The sequence below is a fragment of the Halichoerus grypus genome, chromosome 3, assembly GCF_964656455.1.
Source record: "Halichoerus grypus chromosome 3, mHalGry1.hap1.1, whole genome shotgun sequence".
In the NCBI taxonomy this organism is placed as follows: domain Eukaryota; kingdom Metazoa; phylum Chordata; class Mammalia; order Carnivora; family Phocidae; genus Halichoerus; species Halichoerus grypus.
Window position 1 is genome coordinate 140,045,104 of NC_135714.1, and position 23,768 is coordinate 140,068,871.

The window sequence follows — 23,768 nt, forward strand, 5'->3', positions numbered from 1 at the left end:
TAATATTGGGTGCCTGGGTGGCTCAGTTGGTTAAGTGACTGCCTTCGGCTCAAGTCATGATCCTGGAGTCCTGGGATCGAGTCCCACATTGGGCTCCCTGCTCAGCAGGGAGTCTGCTTTTCCCTCTGACCCTCCCCCATCTCATGCTCTCTCTATCTCATTCTCTCTCTCAAATAAATAAATAAAATCTTTAAAAAAATAAAAAAAATGGCTAATATTACTCTGAACTAATTCCAATTTAAATGCATTCACGACTTTCAATATATTAATATATTTAATCCTTACAATTACCTTACTTATATACTTCCCCTGTTATAAGTGACAAAGATAAGGCACAGAGAGATTTTTGAACTTTTTCTGAAGTCATGCCACACTATGGTAAGGGACAGAATTTGAGTCCAGAATCCAGATAATTTTTAGTCAGTGCTGAACAATGCTCACATGAAGAAATCACCTCCAAGATTCATTTGCACCCTATCCAAAATAACTATGTCTAGAAAGATCTTGTTACTTAGTTGAAACTTTAGAAATTATCATTATTAATATGTAAAAACATTTGAAGAGTGACAATTTCACATGTTTGACCTCATGGCAAAGAAAAGTAGTGAGATGCCAATGTATTTTTTTTAAGATTTTATTTATTTATTAGGCAGAGAGAGAGAGAGAGAGCATGCACACACAAGCAGGGGGTGCAGCAGGCAAAGGCAGAAGCAGAAGCAGGCTCCGTGCAGAGTGGGGAGCCTAATGTGGGACTCAATCCCAGGATCCTGGGATCATGACCTGAGCTGAAGATAGTCGCTTAACCAACGGAGCCACCCAGGCGCCCGAGATGCCAATGTATTTAAGTATTTATTGAGTACACACAATATGTTAGAAGTACACATAAAATTACTAGAAGTTGCAGATACACAGGTGAGCCACACAGACCTGGACCGTAATTTAAAAGTTAATTAAATTATCCAAAAAGTTGAATACATAATTACAAAGTGGGTTAAATGCTTAAGAAAAAAGAAAATCTGGGGCTGAGAGTGCGCAACAAAGGGATCTGATTTGTTTTGGGGGTGGAATTAGGAAAATTTGCCTGAAGGAGAGAAACTTGAGTTGAAATCTAAAGGTTGGATAGGAATGAATAAAGCTCTGGGAGTGGTGGGGAGGATGGGAAGATGAGAAAGAAAGGGAAGGAATGGGAAAAGAAGGAAGATGGGAAGAAATAAAAGGGAGCCATTGTAGGTGGTGGAGAAAGGCTTTCTGGGCAAAACCAATAGCATGGGTGAAGATTTGGAGTTCAGGAATATACGTGCTGTGTTTGGGAGACTGAAGAAAGACCAGTATTTCTAGAGTGTGGAAAACTTCCAGAGGAGGAAGCATGGGGCCAGTTAGGGATGTGGGGTTTTACCAGAAGAGTCATGGGAAATTACTAAAATGATTTAGTAATATGATTAAATGTACATTGTTACCAAATTATGGATGGATCCTATAAAACACACTCTGCAGACCATTGGAAAAGTAACATAAAGGTCCACTTCATTCCTGATGAAGAACTCAAAATAAATTTTAAAAATATATCTTGAAGTTGGAATACTTGTAAATCTTTGAATCTACTTAGAGTAAATTTGTTCTAGCTTTTATAAATAAGCATTTATATGATATACCGTAGTCAAAGTATTATTAAGTTATGTTTAAGAATAGATTTAAAAAAATCTACTTGCATGACTCTCATGCAAATATAAAATGAACACAGGTCAAAGATGTTATTTAACTAAACAGATGATGAAATCAGTCAGATGTTACAACCAGTTTCAAAAGAAAATTTAAAGAATGACATGTCCATGTGGAATTTAAGAAACAAAACAAGCAAAGGGGAAAAAAGAGAGAGGAATACAAACCAAGAAAGAGACTCTTAACTATAGAGAACAAACTGATGATTATGGGGTGGGGGGTGAAATAGGTGATGGGGATTAAGGAGTGTACCTGGGTGATGCATGGAAATGTCGAATCACCGTACTGTACACCTGAAACGAATATAACACTGTATGTTACTTGGAATTTAAAGAAAAACTTAAAAAAGAATGACACATACATAGGCAAGTAAGGAATGCTGAAAAAAGTTTACAAATAGGTGGGCAACGGGTCTATCCTCAAGTAATAAATTGCACAGCTAACACAATGAATTTGTACTTCTGTGGGAAAGAATCTTTGCATTTATTATCAGTTACCACTTGCAGGGCTGTAAAAATAGTGCAAAGACAATGGAAGAGTGAGAAAGCCTGAAAGGGTATGCTAGAGGAATACATTTTTGGTCAATTTCGAAGTCTTTCAGAATTTTTCCTACACATATATAAATATTATACATTTTGTGGCCTATAAAAAGGCTGCTCTAATATTGGGTCTAAAAAATACCGCTGTACTCTATAATAGATTTGACCTAAAATCAATGCCATTATTCCTGGCAAAGCTCTACGGGCTCCTGGAGCACTTCTTTATCTTGGTGTAGGTCAGCTTCAGAACCTGTGAATCCAGACTGATTTCAGTCACGCGAGACCCTGAACAGCGAATCCAGCCATATGACGTGGGAGTCTTAACCCATGGAATCTGTGAAATAATAAATTTGTGTTGTTTTAAGCCACTAAGTTTGTGGTAAACTTTTACACAGAGTACAAAACTAATATAAATATATACTGTACGATTCAATTCAAATGGAGCTCAAAACGAGGCAAAACTGAACCATGGTGTTCCATGTTAAGATCGGAGCTACCTCAGTGGCGCCTGGGTGGCTCAGATGGTGGAGCGTCTGCCTTCGGCTCAGGTCATGATCTCCAGGTCCTGGGAGAGAGCCCCGCATCGGGCTCCCAGCTCAGCCGGGAGTCTGCCTCTCCCTCTGCCCCTCCCCCTGCTTGTGCTCTTTGTCCCTCTCTCTCAAATGAATAAATGATTAAAATCTTTAAAAAAAAAAAAAAGATCAGAGCTACCTCTGGGAAGTGAGGGGCAGGTAACAATTGTTTGGGGTTTGAAGGGACTTCTGGAATCTGACCGTGCTCTAGTTCTTGATCTGGGCAGGTGTGCTCATTTTGTGGAAATTCATTAAGCTGTACACTTGGGATTTGTGTACTTTTTTGCAGGTATAGTTTGGTTAAATATTCTTGAAGAAAAATATGATTTAGCCTTCCTTCGGGTTTATATTTCTGATTCCATTGCAAAAAAATACTGATAATTTTAACATATATTGAGCCCTTATAATGTGCTATACATAGTTCTAAGAGCTTTATATAAATTAGCATGTTTTTATATCTCAATTTTGGTTTTGGCACCCTTTTTAATATAGACATTTGTTAATCTGAGAGAGTCAAATGTAAAAGTACTTGCCCTTTGGAGTGTACTTGAATCTTGTTTAAAAGTCTTTCCCTGCTCTGTAATGCTTGTACAGTTAAATCAAAACAGAATTGATTAAACTGCTTCTAGGAACAAGTGTTTTCCACATAATTAATTTAACATGTTCTATTTGTTTTAAAGGTAAGTATGAAGTCGTTGGTGTGTATGAAAGGCAGTTTCCTCCCCCCACACAGACACCTGTAATTAACGAACATTTCATTAATTATATTGAACTTATTTTTTCCATTCACTTTGAGAAGCAACATCACTTTTCAGTCCTAACATATAAGGAATCTATTATAAGACTATTCTTGGTCACAAGAAAGATGCAATATTTTCTTATTGGGATTTTTCTTCTAGATCAAACAGAAAGATGTCATTTGCATTTCTCTAACAAGTCTCAAGTATAAAGTCATGGTTGCTTAGCCGATCATTCTTGTCGTGTGGCTTACAGTTTTTACTCTTCTTAAATAAAAACAAAAGCTGACTTATCTTTCAAAAATCATTAAGTAATATAGTCCTGAAACGATCTTTAAACAACCACTTGTAGGTGCACAGTCCATATCAGAGAGAACATAAAATGGTGATTTCTGAGTGACTCTGACACTGGACTCTATAATAACTTATTCCTTATTAATAGATACCATAAAAATCATGTCATTTATAATTATATGGTGCAGAAGGAATGTAGATGCTTCAGGAAAAAATTCTTATGCATGGGCAGCCTTTGTCAACTTTCACTAGTTAAATATGATGTTCACTTAAATATAGTAATAAATTATTTAGGATAGTACTATAAAGATAAGATATATGGCATTACCAAAGATGCTCATTACATGAAAATATGCAGACTATTTCTACTATGGGACCAAGAGGAAAAAATAAAACCTGTAAACTAAAAGGAAGACATTTTTTGTTTTTCTTATTACATTTTCGATAGAAGTATGTTAACAGTTTTAATTTTTTCCTAAGAGAACATTGTCTACAATCACTGAGTGGTTTTTTTGCATGAATGATAAAATAATTTTTCTTAGTGATCATTATCATTTTGTCATTACAGTCTGGGTTTAAATGCTCTCCCCAGTTTGGCATTCCAAGCAATTTTAATTACATTTACTAAGATTTTAAATAAATAATATATTCCTTTGATTCCAAATTCAAAAAATACAGAAGTGAACACAGAGAAAAATCACCCTCCTACTTTTGTCTCCAAGACCACAATTCTCCTCCCCCTAAGCAAAATATGGCATCATTTTCTTTTGTACTTTTGCAGAAATATCTTATGCATACACAAAGCAAATATGTACAGATTATATATGCATGTATATTTTTTCCCTGTTACTCAGAAACGATCAAGCTGTTTTTAACACTTAGAGACAATAACCTCCTTGAGATGAGAGTTTGTATCTGATTCATCTGTGTGATTTCTCCAGCACACTGAGCTATATATATAATTCCGCCCCCCCTTTCTTTTTTGCACATGGTGGCATATATGCCCATTCTGCACTATGTTTTGTTTTGTTTTTTAGATAACAATATGTTTTCTAGTTTTATTGAGAAATAACTGACAGATGTCACTGCATAAGTTTAAGGTGCCCTAGAGCTTGATGGTTTGATTTATGTATATTCTGAAATGATTACCACAAGAGGTTCAACTAACATCCATCTTCTCATGTAGATACAATAAAAAAAGAAAGAAGAAAAGAAGAAAGGAAAAAAATTTCCCCTTGTGATGAGAACTCTTAAAATTTACTCTTTTAACAACTATATATCATTCAGCAGCGTTAGCTACAGCCCTCATGTTGGACATTACATTCCTCGTATTTATCTATCTTATAACTGGAAGTTTGTACTTTTTGACCACTTTTCTCTAATTCCCCCTCCCCCTCCCACCTCTGATAACCACAAGTTTAATCCCTCTTTTCCATGACTTTAGTTTTTTGGGTTTTGGTTTTTTTAGATTTCCACGTATAAATGAATCATATGGTATTTTTCTTTCACTACCTGATTTGTTTCACCTTTATAATGCCCTCAAGTTCTATCCATGTTGCAAATAGCAGGATTTTCTCATTTTTTACTGCTGAATATTCCATTTTATATACATATATATATATATATATATATATATATATATATACCACAACTTCTTTCTCCATTCATGCATTGATGGACCCTTAGGTTGTTTGCATGTCTCAGCTATTGTAAATAATGCTGCTATGAACATGGGGGTGTAGTTATCTTTTCAAGTTAGTGTTTTTGTTACCTTTGGGTATATTCCCAGAAGTGGAATTGATGGATCATATGGTAGTTCTAGTTTTAATTTTTTGAGCGTCTTCTATACTGTTTTCCATAGTGGAAAAACATTTCTTGTAATGAGTTCCATATCAGTACCTAAAGTACTTCCTTATCCCTTTTCATCGTGGTATAATGTTCCATTGTATGTAACATTCCACACATATATAACTCTATCCCCCCAATCTCCTCTACGTTCATATTTGGGTTTTGCCCAATAGTTTGCCATTATAATGTACATGTGGTCATCAAAAATAACTAACTTCAACTGAGAACTTGGTATGGCTTGGGCACCATGTAAAATGCTTTACATTCAATTCTCAAGCTAACTCTATGAGGGCAGTACTTTTTTTATTCCTACTTCACAGATGAAGAAAACAGGAGGTTGACTAATTTGTCTAAAGTGAGAAAATGAGTAACTGGAAGATTCACAATCTGACTGCTGCTCTGTGTGTCTTCAAAACTCTTATAACAGAAAATAATTACATAGATATTTACTAACAATTTCTATGTATTCAGTGTGCTGAGGAGGGAGATCACACAGATACATCAGACACAGACTCTTAACTTGAGGAGCTTATTGTCTTTAAGTGTTAAAAACAGCCTGATCTGGGCGTGTGGGTGGCTCAGTCAGTTAAATGTCTGCCTTCGGCTCAGGTCGTGATCTCAGGGTCCTGGGATCGAACCCCACATGGCGCTCTCTGTTCAGCGGGGAGTCTGCTTCTCCCTGTCCCTCTGCCCCTCCCCCCTGCTTGTGCACACTCTCTCTCTCTCTCAAAACAAATAAATAAAATCTTTAAAAAAATAAAAAGCAGCCTGATCATTTCTGAAAAATGGTAAGTCAGTCAATTATAGCAGATTTCAATAAAGTGATAGGTCAGTAACAAAAATGTTTTGTGTACACACTATTACAGTTTAAAATCACATTCTCAATTTCAAGTTTTATAATTTAACTAAAGAGTACCAAATCTAAAAAAAGTAATTACAATATCTAATAAAACTCTAAATCTGTGTCTGATGTAATCACAGTAGGCTATAAACTTAATACCTAAATTGCAAAGATGACCACTTTTTAGAGATGAACCAGAAAACATCTTGAAATCATTAATTATACAGTTAGAAAAAAATCTTCCAACAAAGGAAAATTTGAAACAAATATTAAGAAAATGAATGGCTTGAGAATAATTCTGAAAATGGCTTGCTTGTTTCTAGGATAGAAGTTAAACTTAATTTGATTATTGGATTTTGGAAATTTCTGTTTCATTCTTTTCATTGCCAATTTCCTTCAGGGACAAAGATTAGAAGTGTCAAAAATGACACGTAACAGACATTTCTTCCAAATGTTGGGGTTTATGTAGGGATGGAAAATGTTATAAAGAAACTGGCTTCCAGATTTGCAGCCCAGTTTCAAAAATTAAAAAAAGAAAAAGAAAAAAACAGTTGTAGTAAGAACAGAAAACACTGTTTATAGAGAGACACTTATATCCAAAATGTACTCTTGTCAATTAAATGACTCTTCTCACTCTAGTTCCTCAGTTGCCCTTGAATTTACTGCTCACACTCTGTTTGCCCATCATATTCCTTATCTAATGACTCCTATAATTTACTTACTGAAGGGACGCCTGGGTGGCTCATTTGGTTAAGTGTCTGACTCTTGATTTCCACTCATTTCATGATCCCAGGGTGGTGAGATGGAGCCCCGAGTGGGGCTCTGTGTTCAGCGAGGAGTCTGCTTGGGATTCTCTTTCTCCCTTTCCCTCTGTTCTCCCTGCCCCAAATAAATAAATAAATCAATAAATAAATAAATAAATAAATCAATAAATAAATCTTAAAAAATGATTTGCCTACTGAAAATAAAAAATTATGATAGAATTAGAACACAGTCGAATTTTTAAGTTTTGGACTTTGAACGGGCAATTGAATCAACAGATATGACTATCAAAATACAGACTCTTTGGCCCCAATCCTGACTTTAAAACAAAGTATTGAGAATTTTGGTAATTCCCATATGCTCAAGTCTTTGAGCCACTGTATGGACAGCAAGGAAATGACAGGGATTACCCATGACTTCTCTCTTCCTCCTCACATTTAGGGACAAACCAAGGGATTGAAAGTGCACCAACTTAAGAGACTGGAGAATTGTGTTCTCTACCAGGCTTTGCTACTTCCTAGCAGACTGACCTATGGGTCACTGAACATTTATGAGTCCCCCAGAGTCCTCCTGCTCTCCTGTGTTATTGTGGGGTTAAGATAACAAACAGATGTGCTGGCTCTTTATCTCCTGACATAAAAAAATATATGTATTAATAATGTTAATTAATAATATCTCAGAATAGGGGGTGTCTGGGTGGCTCAGTTGGTTAAGTGTTTGCCTTGGGCTCAGGTCATGATCCCAGGGTTCTGGGATCCAGCTCCGCATTGGGCTCTCTGCTCAACAGGGGAGCCTGCTTCTCTCCCTCTCCCTCTCCCTGACGCTCCCGGTGCTTATGCTCTCGCTCACTCTCTGTCGAATAAATAAATAGAATCTAAAAAAATAATAACGTCTCTGGGCGCCTGGGTGGCTCAGTCGTTAAGCGTCTGCCTTCAGCTCAGGTCATGAGCCCAGGGTCCTGGGATCGAGCCCCGCATGGGGCTCCCTGCTCAGCGGGAAGCCTGCTTCTCCCTCTCCCACTCCCCCTGCTTGTGTTCCCTCTCTCGCTGTGTCTCTCTCTGTCAAATAAATAAATAAAATCTTTAAAAAATAATAATAATAATGTCTCAGAATAGGTTAAAGAATAATATATTTTAAAATAGATACATTTCTATTTCCAAAAAAAAGATAAAAAACAAGGAAGGAAACAAAAAATATTTATTAACTATTTGTAAATTTATGGCAGTATTATTTTTTAATAATCATTATGATTTTTAAATAATTTTTAAATTACTATGATTCTTAATTTAATAGCTATTACTTGTTACTTTTTTACATTTAAATGAAGAACACATTTGTTTCCACTGATTAAGATGACAAGTTTCACAGTATAAAGCATTGCCTATTTTTTGAGAGAATTGAGTTTCACTAAGTCTCTGAAAATCTTCTTTTGTTCTTGAAGGATGTTTGCCTTGGGGATTACAGTATCTCTTGCTTTTTATTTTAGAAAAGAAACATGACTTAGTCTGACATGTGTGACTAATATGATCACAACCCTTGGAAATTAGATGGTTTTCTGGAGATATCACTAAAGAGTACTGACTGAAACTATTATTGCCTGACATATGAGTCGCTCTATACACCAAGGCTAAAAACTGTCAGAATGAACAAATACCAAGATGAGTATCTTTAGCTAGTTGCTCAAACTAGTCCAATCACTGATGACTCAGACACATCTGCCAAATGCATAAGCTTATTATCATTTTGGAGCCTCAAGAATCTCATAAAAAATGAAAAAAAACAAGATCAGATAATGAAGGCATCATCCAGGATTAGGGTTCTGTGACGTATCTCGTATCAACATGACATGAAAATAGGGATGCTTGAGCCAACAACAGGGTTGAGAAGAAAAATAGAAAGGAAAAGTCCAAAACTATGAAGAAATGAAAGAAAATTGCAAAGCCAAAGTGCTGTATATTGATCTCACTGAAGAGAGGGAAGAGGAAAATGGCAGCAGCAGGTTTAGTTGAAAAACAAAATGTCCAGAATGGCCTAGTGGTGAAGCATGAGGTCTTCAGAGCCAGGCTGCCTCCATTAGAATCACAGTTTTGCATTTCTAGCTGTGTGGCCTTAGGCAAGTGACTTAGCCTCTCTGTATTTCAGTTGCATTATCTGTAAAATAAGAGTAGTGGTAGACAGTGCCTGCCACAAAGGAACACTCTAATACTAATTTTATCGATATTATTAAATGGGCCATACAGTTAATATCCAAAGTTACCTATTATAGGATCTGACATACAGGCATTTGACAAATGATTCTTGATCTAATTAGTGAGAGACTGAGCTATTGTTTTTAATTTAAAGTATCAAGTTCTCCTAAGCTTTGCTCTAGATGTTAGTCTACTACAAAATATGAAAATAAATTTATAGGGGCACCTGGGTGGCTCAGTCAGTTAAGCGTCAGCCTTAGGCCCAGGTCATGATCTCAGCATTCTGGGATGGAGTCCCACATCAGGCTCCTTGCTCAGCAGGGAGCCTGCTTCTCCCTCTCTCTCTGCTCCCCCTGCTTGTGTTCTCTCTCTCTCTGTGTCAAATAAATAAAATCTTTAAAAATAAATTAAATAAAAAGAAAAGAAATTTACATTTAATTTTTTAATATACCTTAAATAGGAAGAAAAATAAGATATTTTCCCTTACTCATCTGCTTTATTCTTACTCAGAATTAAATTACATATGTATTTCAATGTAAATACTGTCAATCTTATTCTACGATTGCATAAATAAAGTTTAAAAGATATCAAAGACATTTTTAAAAATTCTAATAGGGTAATTGATTTCATTATTCCACTTAGTTTAACTTTTTAAGGCTAAACTCAATTCAAAGTTCTATGGGTAGAAAAATGACATTTAAAAAGTACCTAATTAAATTAATCAATGTGAGATATGTAGACTTGCGATTAACCAGACAGGTCTCCTTAAAAAGTAAATGAGACTATATTGTCAGTCCTACATTGTAATTTTACAGCTGAAATATTTCATCAGTCTGATTCATTAGGGGAATTCTTACTAGAACCCTGGGAGAGGAGGAGTACAACCACTTTGCTGCTTGTGGCTCAATTATATAGATATGATGTGCAGTTTAGAAGACAACAAGGAAAACTAGAGTTTGCTGCCCTCTGATACATATTTTTCCTGGCCATGGTTTTGTGAACACTGCAGTAACCCAACTCTTATATGTCACAGTATTATTTAATGACTCTGGGTTGAATTCATCCGTATTAAGGGATGAGACTGACGGGAATTCAAAACACGATCTATTTGGCATTAAGAGAATCCCAAAGGAACATTGGCATGGCACCTGCTATTCCTTTCCAAGGACATAATCAAAAGATAGTTGGACAACCCACACCACCCACATTTCCCAGGTGGTTAACAAATAACTGGATCATTACTGGATAGGCTAGAAGAGTTGCATGATATTTGAAACAAACTGTCCATGACTACTTTTCAAGTTTAGAAACATCTAGGAGCTCATTCTTTGGTATTTAAAAAAAAAGCTGTAGTTATTTTCAAAGGAAGAAAGTAACCCACCTTGGCATGGGGGTAAAACAGTTTCTATTGTTTTTGCTACTGCTGTTGTTTTTCTCTTACTCTTGGCAAAGCAAATTGTTTATTCTGAAATTTAGAATGATTGTATTCTACTTTACGTAAGTTACATAATTTGGTTAATATACTTCTAAGTTTAACAGAATTGTGGTTCCAATAATTAATAGGAATCTGTTGCACTTTTTGCTAAAGTCAATATATTTCAATCTGCTTACACATGTATTTGGTGATGGTTTGATAAGTTTGACAGGCACTAGTTTTGAAACAACAGAATTAAAAGAATGAATTAAACTAATTAAAATTACTTGGACAAACAGGGGTTGGAATAATCTTCAATGGATAAACACATGACAGCTTGAAAGTTAAACAGCATAGAGTATTAAAGCAAAAAAAGAAATGTTAACATAGATATAAAAGTTTCCCTTTCTCTCTAGGTCTATTCTACATTCTATATTGTCTTTTAAATTACAGCTTTATTGTACCATGTATCATATCAGTACTCCATTTCTTTTTATCACCAAATGATTCCTTTATTTACACATAATTTTCCATGTATGGATATACCACATTTTGTTTATTCATTCTTCAGCTGATGGACATTGGGGTTGTTTCCACCATGTGGCTATTATGAATAATGCTACCATGAACACTGTGTATAAGTTTTTGTGTGGGCATATGTTTCCATTTTCTTGACATATACCTAGGAGTGGATCATGCTGGACCTCATGGTAACTCTATGCTTAACATTTTGAGAAACCTTTATTTTTCAAAGTGGCCACGCTCTTTTACAGTTCTTTTTTTTTTTTTTTTTAAGATTTATTTATTCATTTTAGAGAGAGGAAACACACAGCAGGGAGGGGCAGAGGGAGAAGTAGAGAGAAACTCAAGCAGACTCTACACTGAGCACAGAGCCCGACGAGGGGCTCCATCTCAGGACCTGAGATCAGGACCCAAGCCAAAACCAAAAGTCAGACGCTTAACTGACTGAGCCACCCAGGCGCCCCTTTTACATTTCTACCAGCAATATATGAGAGTTCCATTTTTCCACATCCTTGACAACACTTGCTATTGTTTGTCTTTTTTATTTTGGCCATGCTAGGGATGTGGAATGGTATCTCCTTGTGGTTTTGATTTGCATTTCCCTAATGATTAATAGTGTTGAGCATATTTTTGTGTGCTTACTGAACATGTGTATATCTTGTTTTTGTAAAAATGCTTATTCATTTCCTTTGCCAACGTTTAATTGATTTGTCTTTTTTTAATTTTATTTTATTATGTTATGTTAATCACCATACATCATTAGGTTTTTGATATAGTGTTCCATGATTCATTGTTTGCATATAACACCCAGTGTTCCATTCAATACGTGCCCTCTTTAATACCCATCACCAGGCTAACCCATCCCCTCACCCCCTCCCCTCTAGAACCCTCAGTTTGTTTCTCAGAGTCCATAGTCTCTCATGGTTCGTCTCCCCCTCTGATTTCCCCCCCCCTTCATTTTTCCCTTCCTATTATCTTTTTTTTTCATAGTTAACTTTTTTTAATGGCAAGAATCTACTCTCAGCAAGTTTCAAGTATATAATACCATATTAAGAATAGTCATTCTGCTGTACATTGGATCCTCGGAATTTTTTCTCCTTAGAACTGAAAGTTTATATACTCTTTGACCTAAATGTCCCCATTTCCCCCTTTCCCAGCCCCTGGCAACCATGATTCCAATCTCTGTTTCTATGAAATTGGCTTTTTATTTATTTATTTATTTTTAAGATTTTATTTATTTATTTGACAGAGAGAGACACAGCGAGAGAGGGAACACAAGCAGGGGGAGTGCGAGAGGGAGAAGCAGGCTTCCCGCTGAGCAGGGAGCCCCATGCGGGGCTTGATCCCAGGACCCTGGGATCATGACCGGAGCTGAAGGCAGACACTTAACGACTGAGCCACCCAGGCACCCCTTCTTTTTTTTTTTAACATATAATTTGACTTTTTTAAAAAGAGCAGTTTTAGGTTTACAGCAAAATTGAGGGGAAGGTACAGAGATCTTTCACATACCCCATGCCTCCCACACATGCATCACTTCCCACATTATCAACATCTCCCACCAGAATGGTACATTTGTTAAAGTTGATGAACCTACATTGACACATCATAATCACCCAAAGTCCATAGTTTACAATAGGGTACACTTCTGGTGTTGTACTTTCTATGAGTTTGGATAAATGACATGGGTTCATTATTTTCACTGTCCTAAAAATCCTTTGTGCTCCATCTATTCGGCCATCTTTCCCCAAAACCCATGGCAACCACTTATATTTTTCCCTGTCTCCACAGTTTTGCCTTTTCCAGAATGTCATATAGTTGGAATCACACAGTAGATAGACTTTCAGATTGGCTTCTTTCACTTAGTAATATGCATTTACGGTTCTCCCATGTCTTTTCATGGCTTGATTATTTCTTTCTTTTCAACATTGAGTTAAATTCCATTATCTGGATGTACCACAGTTTATTTATACATTCACCTACTAAAGTATATCTCATTTGTTTCCAAATTTTGACAGTTATGAATAAAGCTTCTATAAACTTCTGTGTGCAGGTTTTTGTATAGACATAAGTTTTCAGTTATTTGTCTTTTTAGAGTTGTAAGTGTATTTTATATATTTCAGACATGAGTTCCTTATCGGATACATGATTTGCAAATATTTTTTCTAATACCAGGAGTGTCTTTTCACTTTTTTTTTAATATGTATGTTAGTCACCATACAGTACATCATTAGTTTTTGGTGTAGTGTTCCACGATTCATTGTTTGTGTATAACACCCAGTGCTCCATGCAGAACGTGCCCTGCTTAATACCCATCACCGGTCTAATCCATCCCCGCACCCCCCTCCCCTCTAGAACCCTCTGTTTGTTTCTTGGTTGTTCTCTTTTCACTTTCTTGCCAGTATCCTTTAAAAAGTTTTTGAACTTGATAAAGTCCAATCTGTCTGTTTTCTTTTGTTGTTTGTGTTTTTGGTGTTATATCTAAGAAACCATTGTCTAATCCAAGGCCACAAAAATTTACTCCTATGTTTTCTTCTAAGAGTTTCATTGCTTTAGCCCTTATATTCAAATCTATGATCCATTTTTTAATTGATTTATATATATGTTACAAGGTAAGGGTCCAACTTCTTTATTTTGTCTGTGTATACCCAGTTATCCCAGCACAATTTGTTGAAGAGACTCTTCTTTCTCCATTAAATTTCTTGACCGCTTTGTAAAAAATTACTTGACAATAAACTTAAGGGTTTATTTCAAGATGCTCACTTCTATTCCAGTCATCTACGTCTAGACTTACGCCAGTACCACAAGGTCCTGTTTACTGTTGCTTTGTATTAAACGTTGAACTCTGGAACCATGAGTCCTCCACCTTTGTTTCCTTCTCAAAAATTTTTTTCGTTATTCTGGGTCCCTTGATTGGGTTCCATATGTATTTTAGGATCAGTTTTCCAATTGTGCAAAAGTGCAACAGGGATTTTGGTAGAGATTGTGTTAAACCTGTTTATCAGTTTAGGAAGTATTGCCGTCTTCACAATATTAAGTCTTCTGTCCCCTGATCATGAGATGTCTTTCCATTGGTGTAGGCCTTCTTTTAATTTATTTCAACAATGGTTTATAGTTTAATGTTTGCACTGTACTTCTTTTGTTAATTTTTTTCTAAGTATTTTATTCTTTGTTGCTATTATAAATGGAATTGTTTCCTTAATTTCATTTTTGGATTGCCCATTGCTAGTATATAGAAATCCATTTGATTTTTCTACATTGATTTTATATACAAACTTGCTGAACCCATTTATTAGCTCTAATAGTTTTTTAGTGAACACCTTAGGATTTTCTATGTAAAGGTAATGTCATCTGCAAATAGACATGGGTTTTATTACATTTTCTTGCCTAATTGACCTCCAATATAGTCTTGAATAGAAGTGAGATCAGAGATCCTTGTCTTTTTCTCAAACTTAGGATGAATGGATTCAGTCTTTCACTTTAGAGTATGATTTTAGCTGAGAGTTTTTCATAAATGCTCTTTATAAGGTTGAGGACATTCCTTTCTACTCTTAGTTTATTATGAAAGGTTGCTGGATTTTGTCAAGTGCTTTTTCTGCATCTCTTGAGGTAATCATGTGGTGTTTGTCCTTTATTCTACAATTATGATGTATTACATTGACTGAATTTGGTATATTAAAAAAACCTGCTTTCCTGTAATAAATCTCACTTAATCATGGTGTTAATTCTTTTTATAAGTTGCTGGACTTGATTTACTCATATTTTGTTAAGTATGTTTACATCTATGTTCATAAGGGATATTGGTATATAGGTTTCTTCTCTTACAATGTATTTTTTTATCTTTTTTTATTATGTTCAGTTAGCCAGCATATAAGTACATCATTAGTTTTTGATGTAGTGTTCAATGATTCATTAGTTGCATATAACACCCAGTGCTCATCACATTTCTATCTTTGATATCAAGATAAATCTGACTTCATGGAATGAGATGTAAAGTGATCCCTCCTCTTTCTTTCTTTCTTTCTTTCTTTCTTTCTTTCTTTCTTTCTTTCTTTCTTTTCTTTCTTCTTTCTTCTTTCTTTCTTTCTTTCTTTCTTTCTTTCTTTCTTTCTTTCAAGTTTGGAAAAGGTTGGTGTTAACTCTTTTTTAAATGTTTGGTAGAATTCACCTGTGAAGCCATCTGGTCCCAGGCTTTTCTTTGCAGAAATTTTTTTGATTACTAATTTATTCTTTAATCATAAGTCTACTTAAGGGACTAGATTAAATTTTTAATCTTTAAATTTCAAAGGCAGTATTATAATGGAGATGAAGAATATGTGACCATGTAGAGAAATATTATATTCAAAATTAATAGGGTAAAATGGTTATTTGGTCATTTTTGTCCACCTGGCAGCCAACCCCTTTCCTATTTAAGAGAAATCCTAGAGATCGGAGTCACAATCTCACTTCCAGTACTGAAGTGTAAGGAAACCACAGACCTGAGCTTTGTCAATTGAATGCTTCTGCCTGAGACTGAATCTGGAGGTATTACGGCAAAGGCATGGAAGCGAACACGTGACTACCTTAAGAGTGGTTAGATATGGAGGAAGTGATGAGAGAGGTTACACGATGCTTCTAGACAGTTAGGATAAGTACACAGAGGTGTGACCAGGAAGGGCTAACTCTGTGTGTGTCACAGTTTGGGATTTTGGTACAAATTACCCGTTATAAGCTTATAAGCTTTTCTTAAAACATAACAGTCTCTTTCATAAGAGGAATGAGAGTTCAAGTCTTCCTATTTGTAAAGGAGTTTGCGTTATTCAATATCCCATAAGAACATTGCAAGCACAGTAATTTAGCAAATAGATATGATTTGGAATAAAGTGTCAATCCTGACAGTCTACTTTTAGTAAATTTTATCTTTTCCTATGACAATTATCAGGCTAATTCCTTATACCTTATTCAACTTATACTGTTCCCATGATTCTTTCTAACATTTTCTTTGATTGATCTGATCAATAACAAAATTTTAGACCAAAGTCTAATTTTTGGTTCAATAAAATGAGTCTTTATTGAACGTCTAGCCATTGTAGGGATACAATTATCAACAACAGAATCCCTAGCATCAGATAGTATAGTATCTTGTGGGTTGAGACATGCATGATTATAAATATAATATTAGACAGAAAATCACCACTTCTGTAAATGAAGTAAAATTGTTACAGTGGAGAAGAAATAGACTTACAGCTATGGATACTTAGAAATAAATCTTGGAAAAGGTGTTATTTGAGTAGGCCTTGATGGATAATAAGATGTTTCGAAGTCAGATTTGAGGAAAGAGCGAAACATGATAAAGGTAACTGAATGATCAAAGAAAGGAGACTGTGAGTATGGCCAAAATTTGGGTTGATTTAAGTTTATGACACATGAGCAAGAAAACAAATAATTAATTTTTTTAAAAGATTTTATTTATTTATTTGAGAGAGAGAGAGAGGGAGAGAGAGAGACCATGAGCAGGGTGGAGGGCAGAGGGAGAAGAAGTAGGTTCCCCACTGAGCAGGGAGCCTGATGCAGGGCTTGATGCCAGGACCCTGGGATCATGAGCTGAGCTGAAGGCAGACGCTTAACCAGACTGAGCCACCCAGGCGCCCCCAAATAATTAATTTTTATTGAGGATATACTATGTACCAGACACAGTTATATTATTTAAACATATTTTAGTTGATCAGCTGCTTTAATCTTCCCAAATCTATGAGGTAGGTGCTATTATTATCTCACTAGTCTCCCCCACTTTATATATTGGGGAAAAACAGATACACAAATAAGTTAAGTGATTTATTTTGGTAGACAGACTCTTAGATGGCTTCCTGTTATCCTCACCTCCTGCTACAAGTGGGTAGGAACTGTGACTTGCTTCTTACCAACAGAGTATGGAAAAAGTGTTGAGATATAACTTCTGTGATTAGGTTACATAAGATTCTAACTTTTATCTTGCTTGTCATTCTATTGATTCTTGCACTGGCTTTGGTGAAGTAAGCTGCCATATGGAGAGGACCATGTGACAAGGCACTGAGAGTGGCTTGCAGATAACAGCTAGCAAGAATCTGATGTCCTCAGTCCAATAACCTGGAGGAAGAGAACCCTACTAACAACAAAGTAAGCTTGGAAGGGCACCCTTTCCCAGACTAGTATCATGTGAGACCCAGCCCTGGCTGATACCTGAGTTTCTGACTTGTGAAACACCCTGAAGCAGAGAACCCAGTTAAATCTTGCCCAGAGTTCTTACCCATAGAAATTATGAGATTATATATATATGTGTGTGTGTGTGTGTGTGTGTGTTTGTGTGTGTTGGTTTAAGTTGCTAATTTTGTGGTTATTTGTTACACAGCAATAGATAACTAACCAACACTCTTGCCCAAGGCCATACAAGTAGTAAGTTGATGAGTGAGGTTATGAAACCGGGCAGTCTGGCTCTGATTTGGAAAATTTATGCTGATGGGTGCAATTTTAGAAGCATTTTACATGAGAATACTTTTCTTTTTTACATCAGTGATCACTCCTCTAATACGAGTTACAATTATAAAATTTCTCATCATAAAAGCCAAGATTAATGGGTGAGATCTGGGAGTCAAGTACTTCTATCTAGTGGAATTATTGGATATCTATTTGCATCCGCTGATAAGTGGATATTTTTAAGATTGTCCTGGGTAGGGGCAGGACACGATTCAAAATCACACAATTTTGAAACATCTCACTGACCTAAGTGCATTCAATACTTGTTAAAATTGCATGCAAATCTGAACATTTTAAGCACTTTTAAAATTATTCTATTCTACAGCATTTACATTTTTACTATATAAGCTAATAGTAACTTGGACTTTGCCTGTTACTGGTATTTAGACAAACAGAAGTATAAGAGAGGCCCTTGCAGCAGTCATTGTATATGAAAGATTATGGAGTTTCTGATATTGGATTTGCTCTAAGAGAGAATATTATCTAGCACAATCCTCCACACTTTAAATATGGCTCCAGAGTTGAAGTAAAGTGATAGTTCAGCGTGTAGCTCAGAGGCAGGTACCAGTTCTAATGACATCTGCATTGCTTTGCACAGAAGGAGACTGTGTGGGACTTGAGAGAGCTGTTTCCCTTGATGGCAAGACCCTAGCATTTATGCAACATGTTATGGGACCCCACTAAATGTAAGACAGAAGATAGGATTTTTCTCCTTTGGCAAGTGTGATGGGAGAGTTCCAGCTCCTCAGAGAGGAGACATTCCTGATAGAACGTCTGTGAATATGTCTGTGCCTGAGGCAGGAAGCCCAGTCCACTAAGTTGTGGCAAGAACCAGCAAGCAGTACCCATAAACACTTGGGTGAAGGTGGGGATGGGAGACTTTGTGGTGAAGCAGATGACAGTTGTTAAAAAAAAAACCAAAAGCTAAAACTACAGGCGCTAAATGGAGTCACTTATGCTAGGTGAAACCACCAAACTGGGATTTCATATCTAACCAAATTGCAGTTTCGACGTCCCCCAGAAATGCAGTTGTAACCAATCCGTCAGGAATTTTCGGGTCAGCATCAACAAGGTAATCTGTCACGTGGCCCTTTCCATTCCCCAAAGGAAGAAGAGGTAATCGACCTAATAAGGCCCTTTTGTCCCCAAAGGAAAGTGACCTCACTCAAATCAATCCTTTTTTTTTTTTTTTTTTTCTGTTAATGACTTCCTTGTCCTGCCTTTGAAAACCTTTCCCTTTCTGTGGCCCTCCATTTGCTAGATGGGATGCTACGTGATTCATGATTCATTTAATAAACGCAATTAAATCCTTAAAATTTGTTCAGTTGAATTGTTATTTAACAGAGTTTAGGGATTGGAGTGTTCATGTAGGTGTAAGGACATTTTCCATGTAGGCTGATAAAGCTGGGACATTTAGGTTATACAAAGATTAAAGAAAATAAACAAGCTATGAAATGCCACAGCACACTTACTCACTTGTCTGTGTCCAATCTCTCCTGTGTACAGTTGGTGATCACTTTCTGAAGAAACTTGTTCCTGAATATCTTATGCTGCCATGTAGTTATCTGAAAATACTGAATAAAACCAAGTAAATTATTTTTGAAAATGAATGTGTTTGTTATGTCAATCTACAGTCATTACTGATTAAGGATCTTTTTGGACAAGAAAGAGACTATTGAAGGCTGAGTAGATATGGAAATATCTCCATTAAGAAGTTTTAAACCCACTGAACCAGACTGAAACTGATGATTTGATCATGATATTTGTCAAATTAATGTCTAAAGACTATAGTCTGTGAAAGATAGTGCAGTTATGCAAATTTATGCATAAAAATAAAAATCCCATATGTGCCTAGAGGGAGAGGTTTCCAGATAAAATGCTAATGATACGAGATAACAATATTTAGCATTCCTACAGATTTTAATTCAAAGAACTCCAAATGTCTTACAAATTTATTATCTGTTAAGTGAAAGCTGGCAATATTATTTTCCTGTTGTAAATTTTAAAAGTGACAACATCTTAGTTGAACAAAAAAATATATATAATAATAAAATCTTTGAAGGGGAAAACACCCGAAAACACCTAAAGTAAACTTCACACGATTTTGAAACATCTCACTGACCCAAGTGCATTCAATACTTGTTAAAATTGCATGCAAATCTGAACATTTTAAGCACTTTTAAAATTATTCTATACAGCATTTACATTTTTACTATATAAGCTAATAGTAAAAATTTTTTAGACAGTGTGAATTCTAGGTTATGTGAACAAAATAAGGCTACTGCCTTATGGTGCTTACAAACTAATGGGGAAAATAAAACTAGTGAATGGCTCTAACATTAACCAGATATTATCTGGTAAAGAGCTCTAAAGGAGGCACCCTGAGGAAACAGAAGAAGACATAATTATCTGTGATTGGCACTGGAAAGGTCAATGAAACCAGATTTTGAAGCACATGTAGGATTTCCCAAGTCTGTATTAGAGGAAGTAAATTTCGGGGGTAATAAAATAATGTTAATGAACTGCCAGAATGTGAAGTGTATTAAGTAGAATAGTAGGGGCTAGACTGAAAATACAGGTCAAAATCAGACTAAGGCAGGATTGTTTTCTCCAGGCGATGATGCCAGACTAAGACAGAATTGTTTTCTTCAGGTCAGGGTCAGATTAAAGTGGGATTGTTTTCATCAGGTAATACGAAATAACCAAAGCACTTTGAACATGACAGTGACAAAATTATGTCTAATTTTTAAATCCAATTTCACAAGACCAATGTTATAAATCTGAAATAGGAAAGACAGGAATAGAAGCAGTTTGTAGGAGAAGATGATAATTTTTGTTTTGGGCATGGAATAAAAAACTGTTCAGATGAAGTCTTAGCAGTGATTTCCTTCATCCATACCCCTACCTCTCCCAACCGGTTTTCTTTCTTTCTTTCTTTCTTTTTTTTTTTTTTTTTTAAGATTTATTTACCTGAGAGAGACTTGCACTCATGCAAGTGAGTGGGGGGAGAGGCGGAGGAAGAATCTCAAGCAGACCCCGCGCTACGTGCGGACTTGGAGATCATGACCTGTGCCAAAATCAAGGGCCTGATGTTTAATTGACTGAGACACTCAGGCACCCCCTCCTTTTTTCTTAACTGCAGACACTGAGAACCCCAGAGATAACCTAACTGTCATTTGTATGTCCAAATCCATACAGTGAATCAGTGGTGTTTTGAGGTTCTGATGGGATGTTCCAGCGGAGATTTCCAGCAGGAGGCTGCCAATGTGAATAATGACGTCACACAGGAGTTGAGACTTAAACTTACAGCTTTGGGACTCCTTCTCATAGAATTTAAAAGAACACTCATGAGGGGAGGGGAGGATAGGCAAGAATAAGGGATGAAGATAAAAGATAAATTCTTCAATGAAATGTAGCCACACAAGGTAAGTAAGAAGGCATGATTTTCATCAGTTGGGAACTACTTTGGCACGGAAGTGCTGAGGCTAGATTTGGAGAGTCTGAATTTGAACCCAGATGCTTTGTTCTTCCTGTAGTTTACTACCTGGGATCTTTGAGACAGAGGACTCCTTAGTGAGTGTTTTTTGAATAACATTATGTACATTTTCTCATTTAATTCTCATGAAGATTCTATGAGATACGTACTTTTATTTTTCTCCCTTTATAAATGAGTGAATTGAGGGATAGGCAGCTTGAGGAGCTTGCCTAAAATCACACAGTGGAATAGTTGTGATTCCAGCCCATTCATTCTGATCCCTGGAACCCATTCTTTTAAACCCTAAGTTCCCCTTCCAGTATGTGCCTCCGTTCTTTCATTTTCTCCTCCTAGTCATTCTGTTTATGCTTATACCAAGAGACAGGAGCTTTACACATATGAAAATTATGAAAGGGAAAATAATCAATGTCACTTAATAAAATTTATTTTGTATTCTTTTTCTTATGGAGAAATATATAACATTCAGTTTTTTAAAAATATAAATGAAATAAAACTTTTATTATGCTAAAAAGATTAATAATATGTTTTATGGGCAGAAAAATAAACAGGAATAAAGTGAAGAAGAATGAGGGAAGTGAAAAAGAAAGAAAAACAAAGAGAATTAGAAAACCAATTGAGAGAGATGGAAACATACATAAGAGGAAATTTGTAAACTAAATTTACGAAACTCCTACCATGCGTCAGGCACACTGCATATTGTGACAGCATCTACTGGTTTCCCACTCAGCGAGCCCCCACTCTCCCTGCTGTCACAGCTCACCCCCTACGATAGAGACTAAGATCATCAAAAACTAACTTTTCCAAGTACCCTGACAGCTGTGGCATGGGTATGTGACCCAATCTTGTCTAGAGGGCTAAGACATAAAGAGGCATATGCAGAGAACCCGACCTTCCTGTTCAGCTGTGATTGTGTTGGAGATTATGCATGGCATTTTGGCAGCCATCTTGCAACCATGAAGGTTCAAATCTAAGGATGACAACCAAGAGAAATAGGGAAAGCCTCAGTTCTTCATGACATCATAGAGCCACTAAAGTAACCAACTTGATGGTTCTCTAGCCCCCATGCTCCTTGTCTATTAGACAAGGATAATGCATACATTCATTGCTTTACCTTCATTTAATTAAGTGTTCTGTTAGTTGCAGCTGAAAGGATCTTAATCTCACTAGTATTCACTGAATTCACATTCACTGAATATGAAAACACATGTTCATAACAAGTCTACAAAGATTCCACCCAGTGCTGGGAATGTTGCCTCCTCTGAGTTGCCCATAGGCATCTTGATCTGGCTCCACAAGGAAGGCAGGGAGGAATATGGTTGGCACTGAGGTCACTCACTTGTATCCCTCCTGTTAGTCTTTTGCTCAGTTTTAATGGAGAGAGAAGCAGCCACAGCCCAGGAGGGGTAAAGACCCCTCAGGGATGAGAATTTATGTCACAACAGTTGAGAGCTGCTGAGATGAGCAGAGGTGAGAGTTTTGGGTGAAGGAATCTTTAATAAATTGTGCAAAAGGGAAACAATAATTGTTGTCTTGGAGCAGCAGAGACTGTGGCTTGTTCGCTGACCTTCCTCTTATGAATTTAGTTTGGGAAAAAGGCCCCTAGAATTTCCATTAATAAGTGGATATGAGTGGTGCAAGGGGTGGACTGCAGTGAGTACTTTGGTGTGCTGCCCAAATCCCCCTTCAGATCTCAAGGCCTTATTTCCCTGGGTTGTTGCAATTGCTGCTGAGACACAGCTTTCAGGTCTCAACCTCCTCAGCAAATTGCCTCCACTAAAGACAATTGCCAAACCCAAGGTCATGTTCCTTCCCAGCACAGCCCGCAGGCCATGACTCGTCATCTTGGAGGTCAAAAGGTCCTGCTCCCTCACTCCAGAAGACAGCTCAGAGGGTCCAACCCAGCTTCAGCAGGGTCAAGTGGGGCCTTTCCTGAAATAACACTGCAGCCCAGTGCCTCCTCCTGCCCAATCCTGTTTCTTCCCACAGATGTTTATCCCAAGAGTGCTTTATAATAAACCACTTGCACACTAATTTCAGTCCCAGTGTCTGCTTCCCAGGGAACCCAGACGGCAACATCTGGCCTGAAATCAGAGAAGGCTTTTCTAAGGAAGCGATCTTAAGTTTGCCGAGTAAATAAGAATAAACCAAAAAAGGGGGCCAGGACATGTAAGTCAAAGGTGATGAGTCTCAATAGGAGTGATTTTCATACCACCCCTTGCCCCCAAGGGGCATTTGGCAGCATCTGGAGACTTTTCTCGTTGTTAAAACTGGTGGTTGCTACTGGCATCTATTGAGTAGAGGCCAGGAATGCTGCTGCACATCTTACATTACACAGAAATGCCCTCC

At 36.7% G+C, this 23,768-nt stretch overlaps 1 protein-coding gene across 6 annotated transcripts in view; it reads right to left on the reverse strand.

The window, feature by feature from the left end:
- Positions 1 to 830: 830 nt before the first annotated feature.
- LOC144381391 (uncharacterized) overlaps positions 831 to 23,768 on the reverse strand; it is an 89,632-nt gene continuing 66,694 nt past the window's right edge. For 3 of the 6 annotated variants that reach the window (XR_013446555.1, XR_013446552.1, XR_013446550.1), the window contains 3 exons: positions 19,399 to 19,500; positions 7,273 to 7,429; positions 831 to 2,592 (listed from right to left, as the gene is read on the reverse strand). Coding sequence is in view for 2 of the 6 variants with exons in the window: in XM_078069391.1 (XP_077925517.1) it covers positions 2,532 to 2,592; positions 19,403 to 19,500 (159 nt within the window). In the remaining 4 variants the exon portion in view is untranslated. The remainder of the gene's footprint in view (positions 2,593 to 7,272; positions 7,430 to 19,398; positions 19,501 to 23,768) is intronic. The other 3 variants (XR_013446553.1, XM_078069391.1, XM_078069390.1) reach the window with 1 other exon arrangement.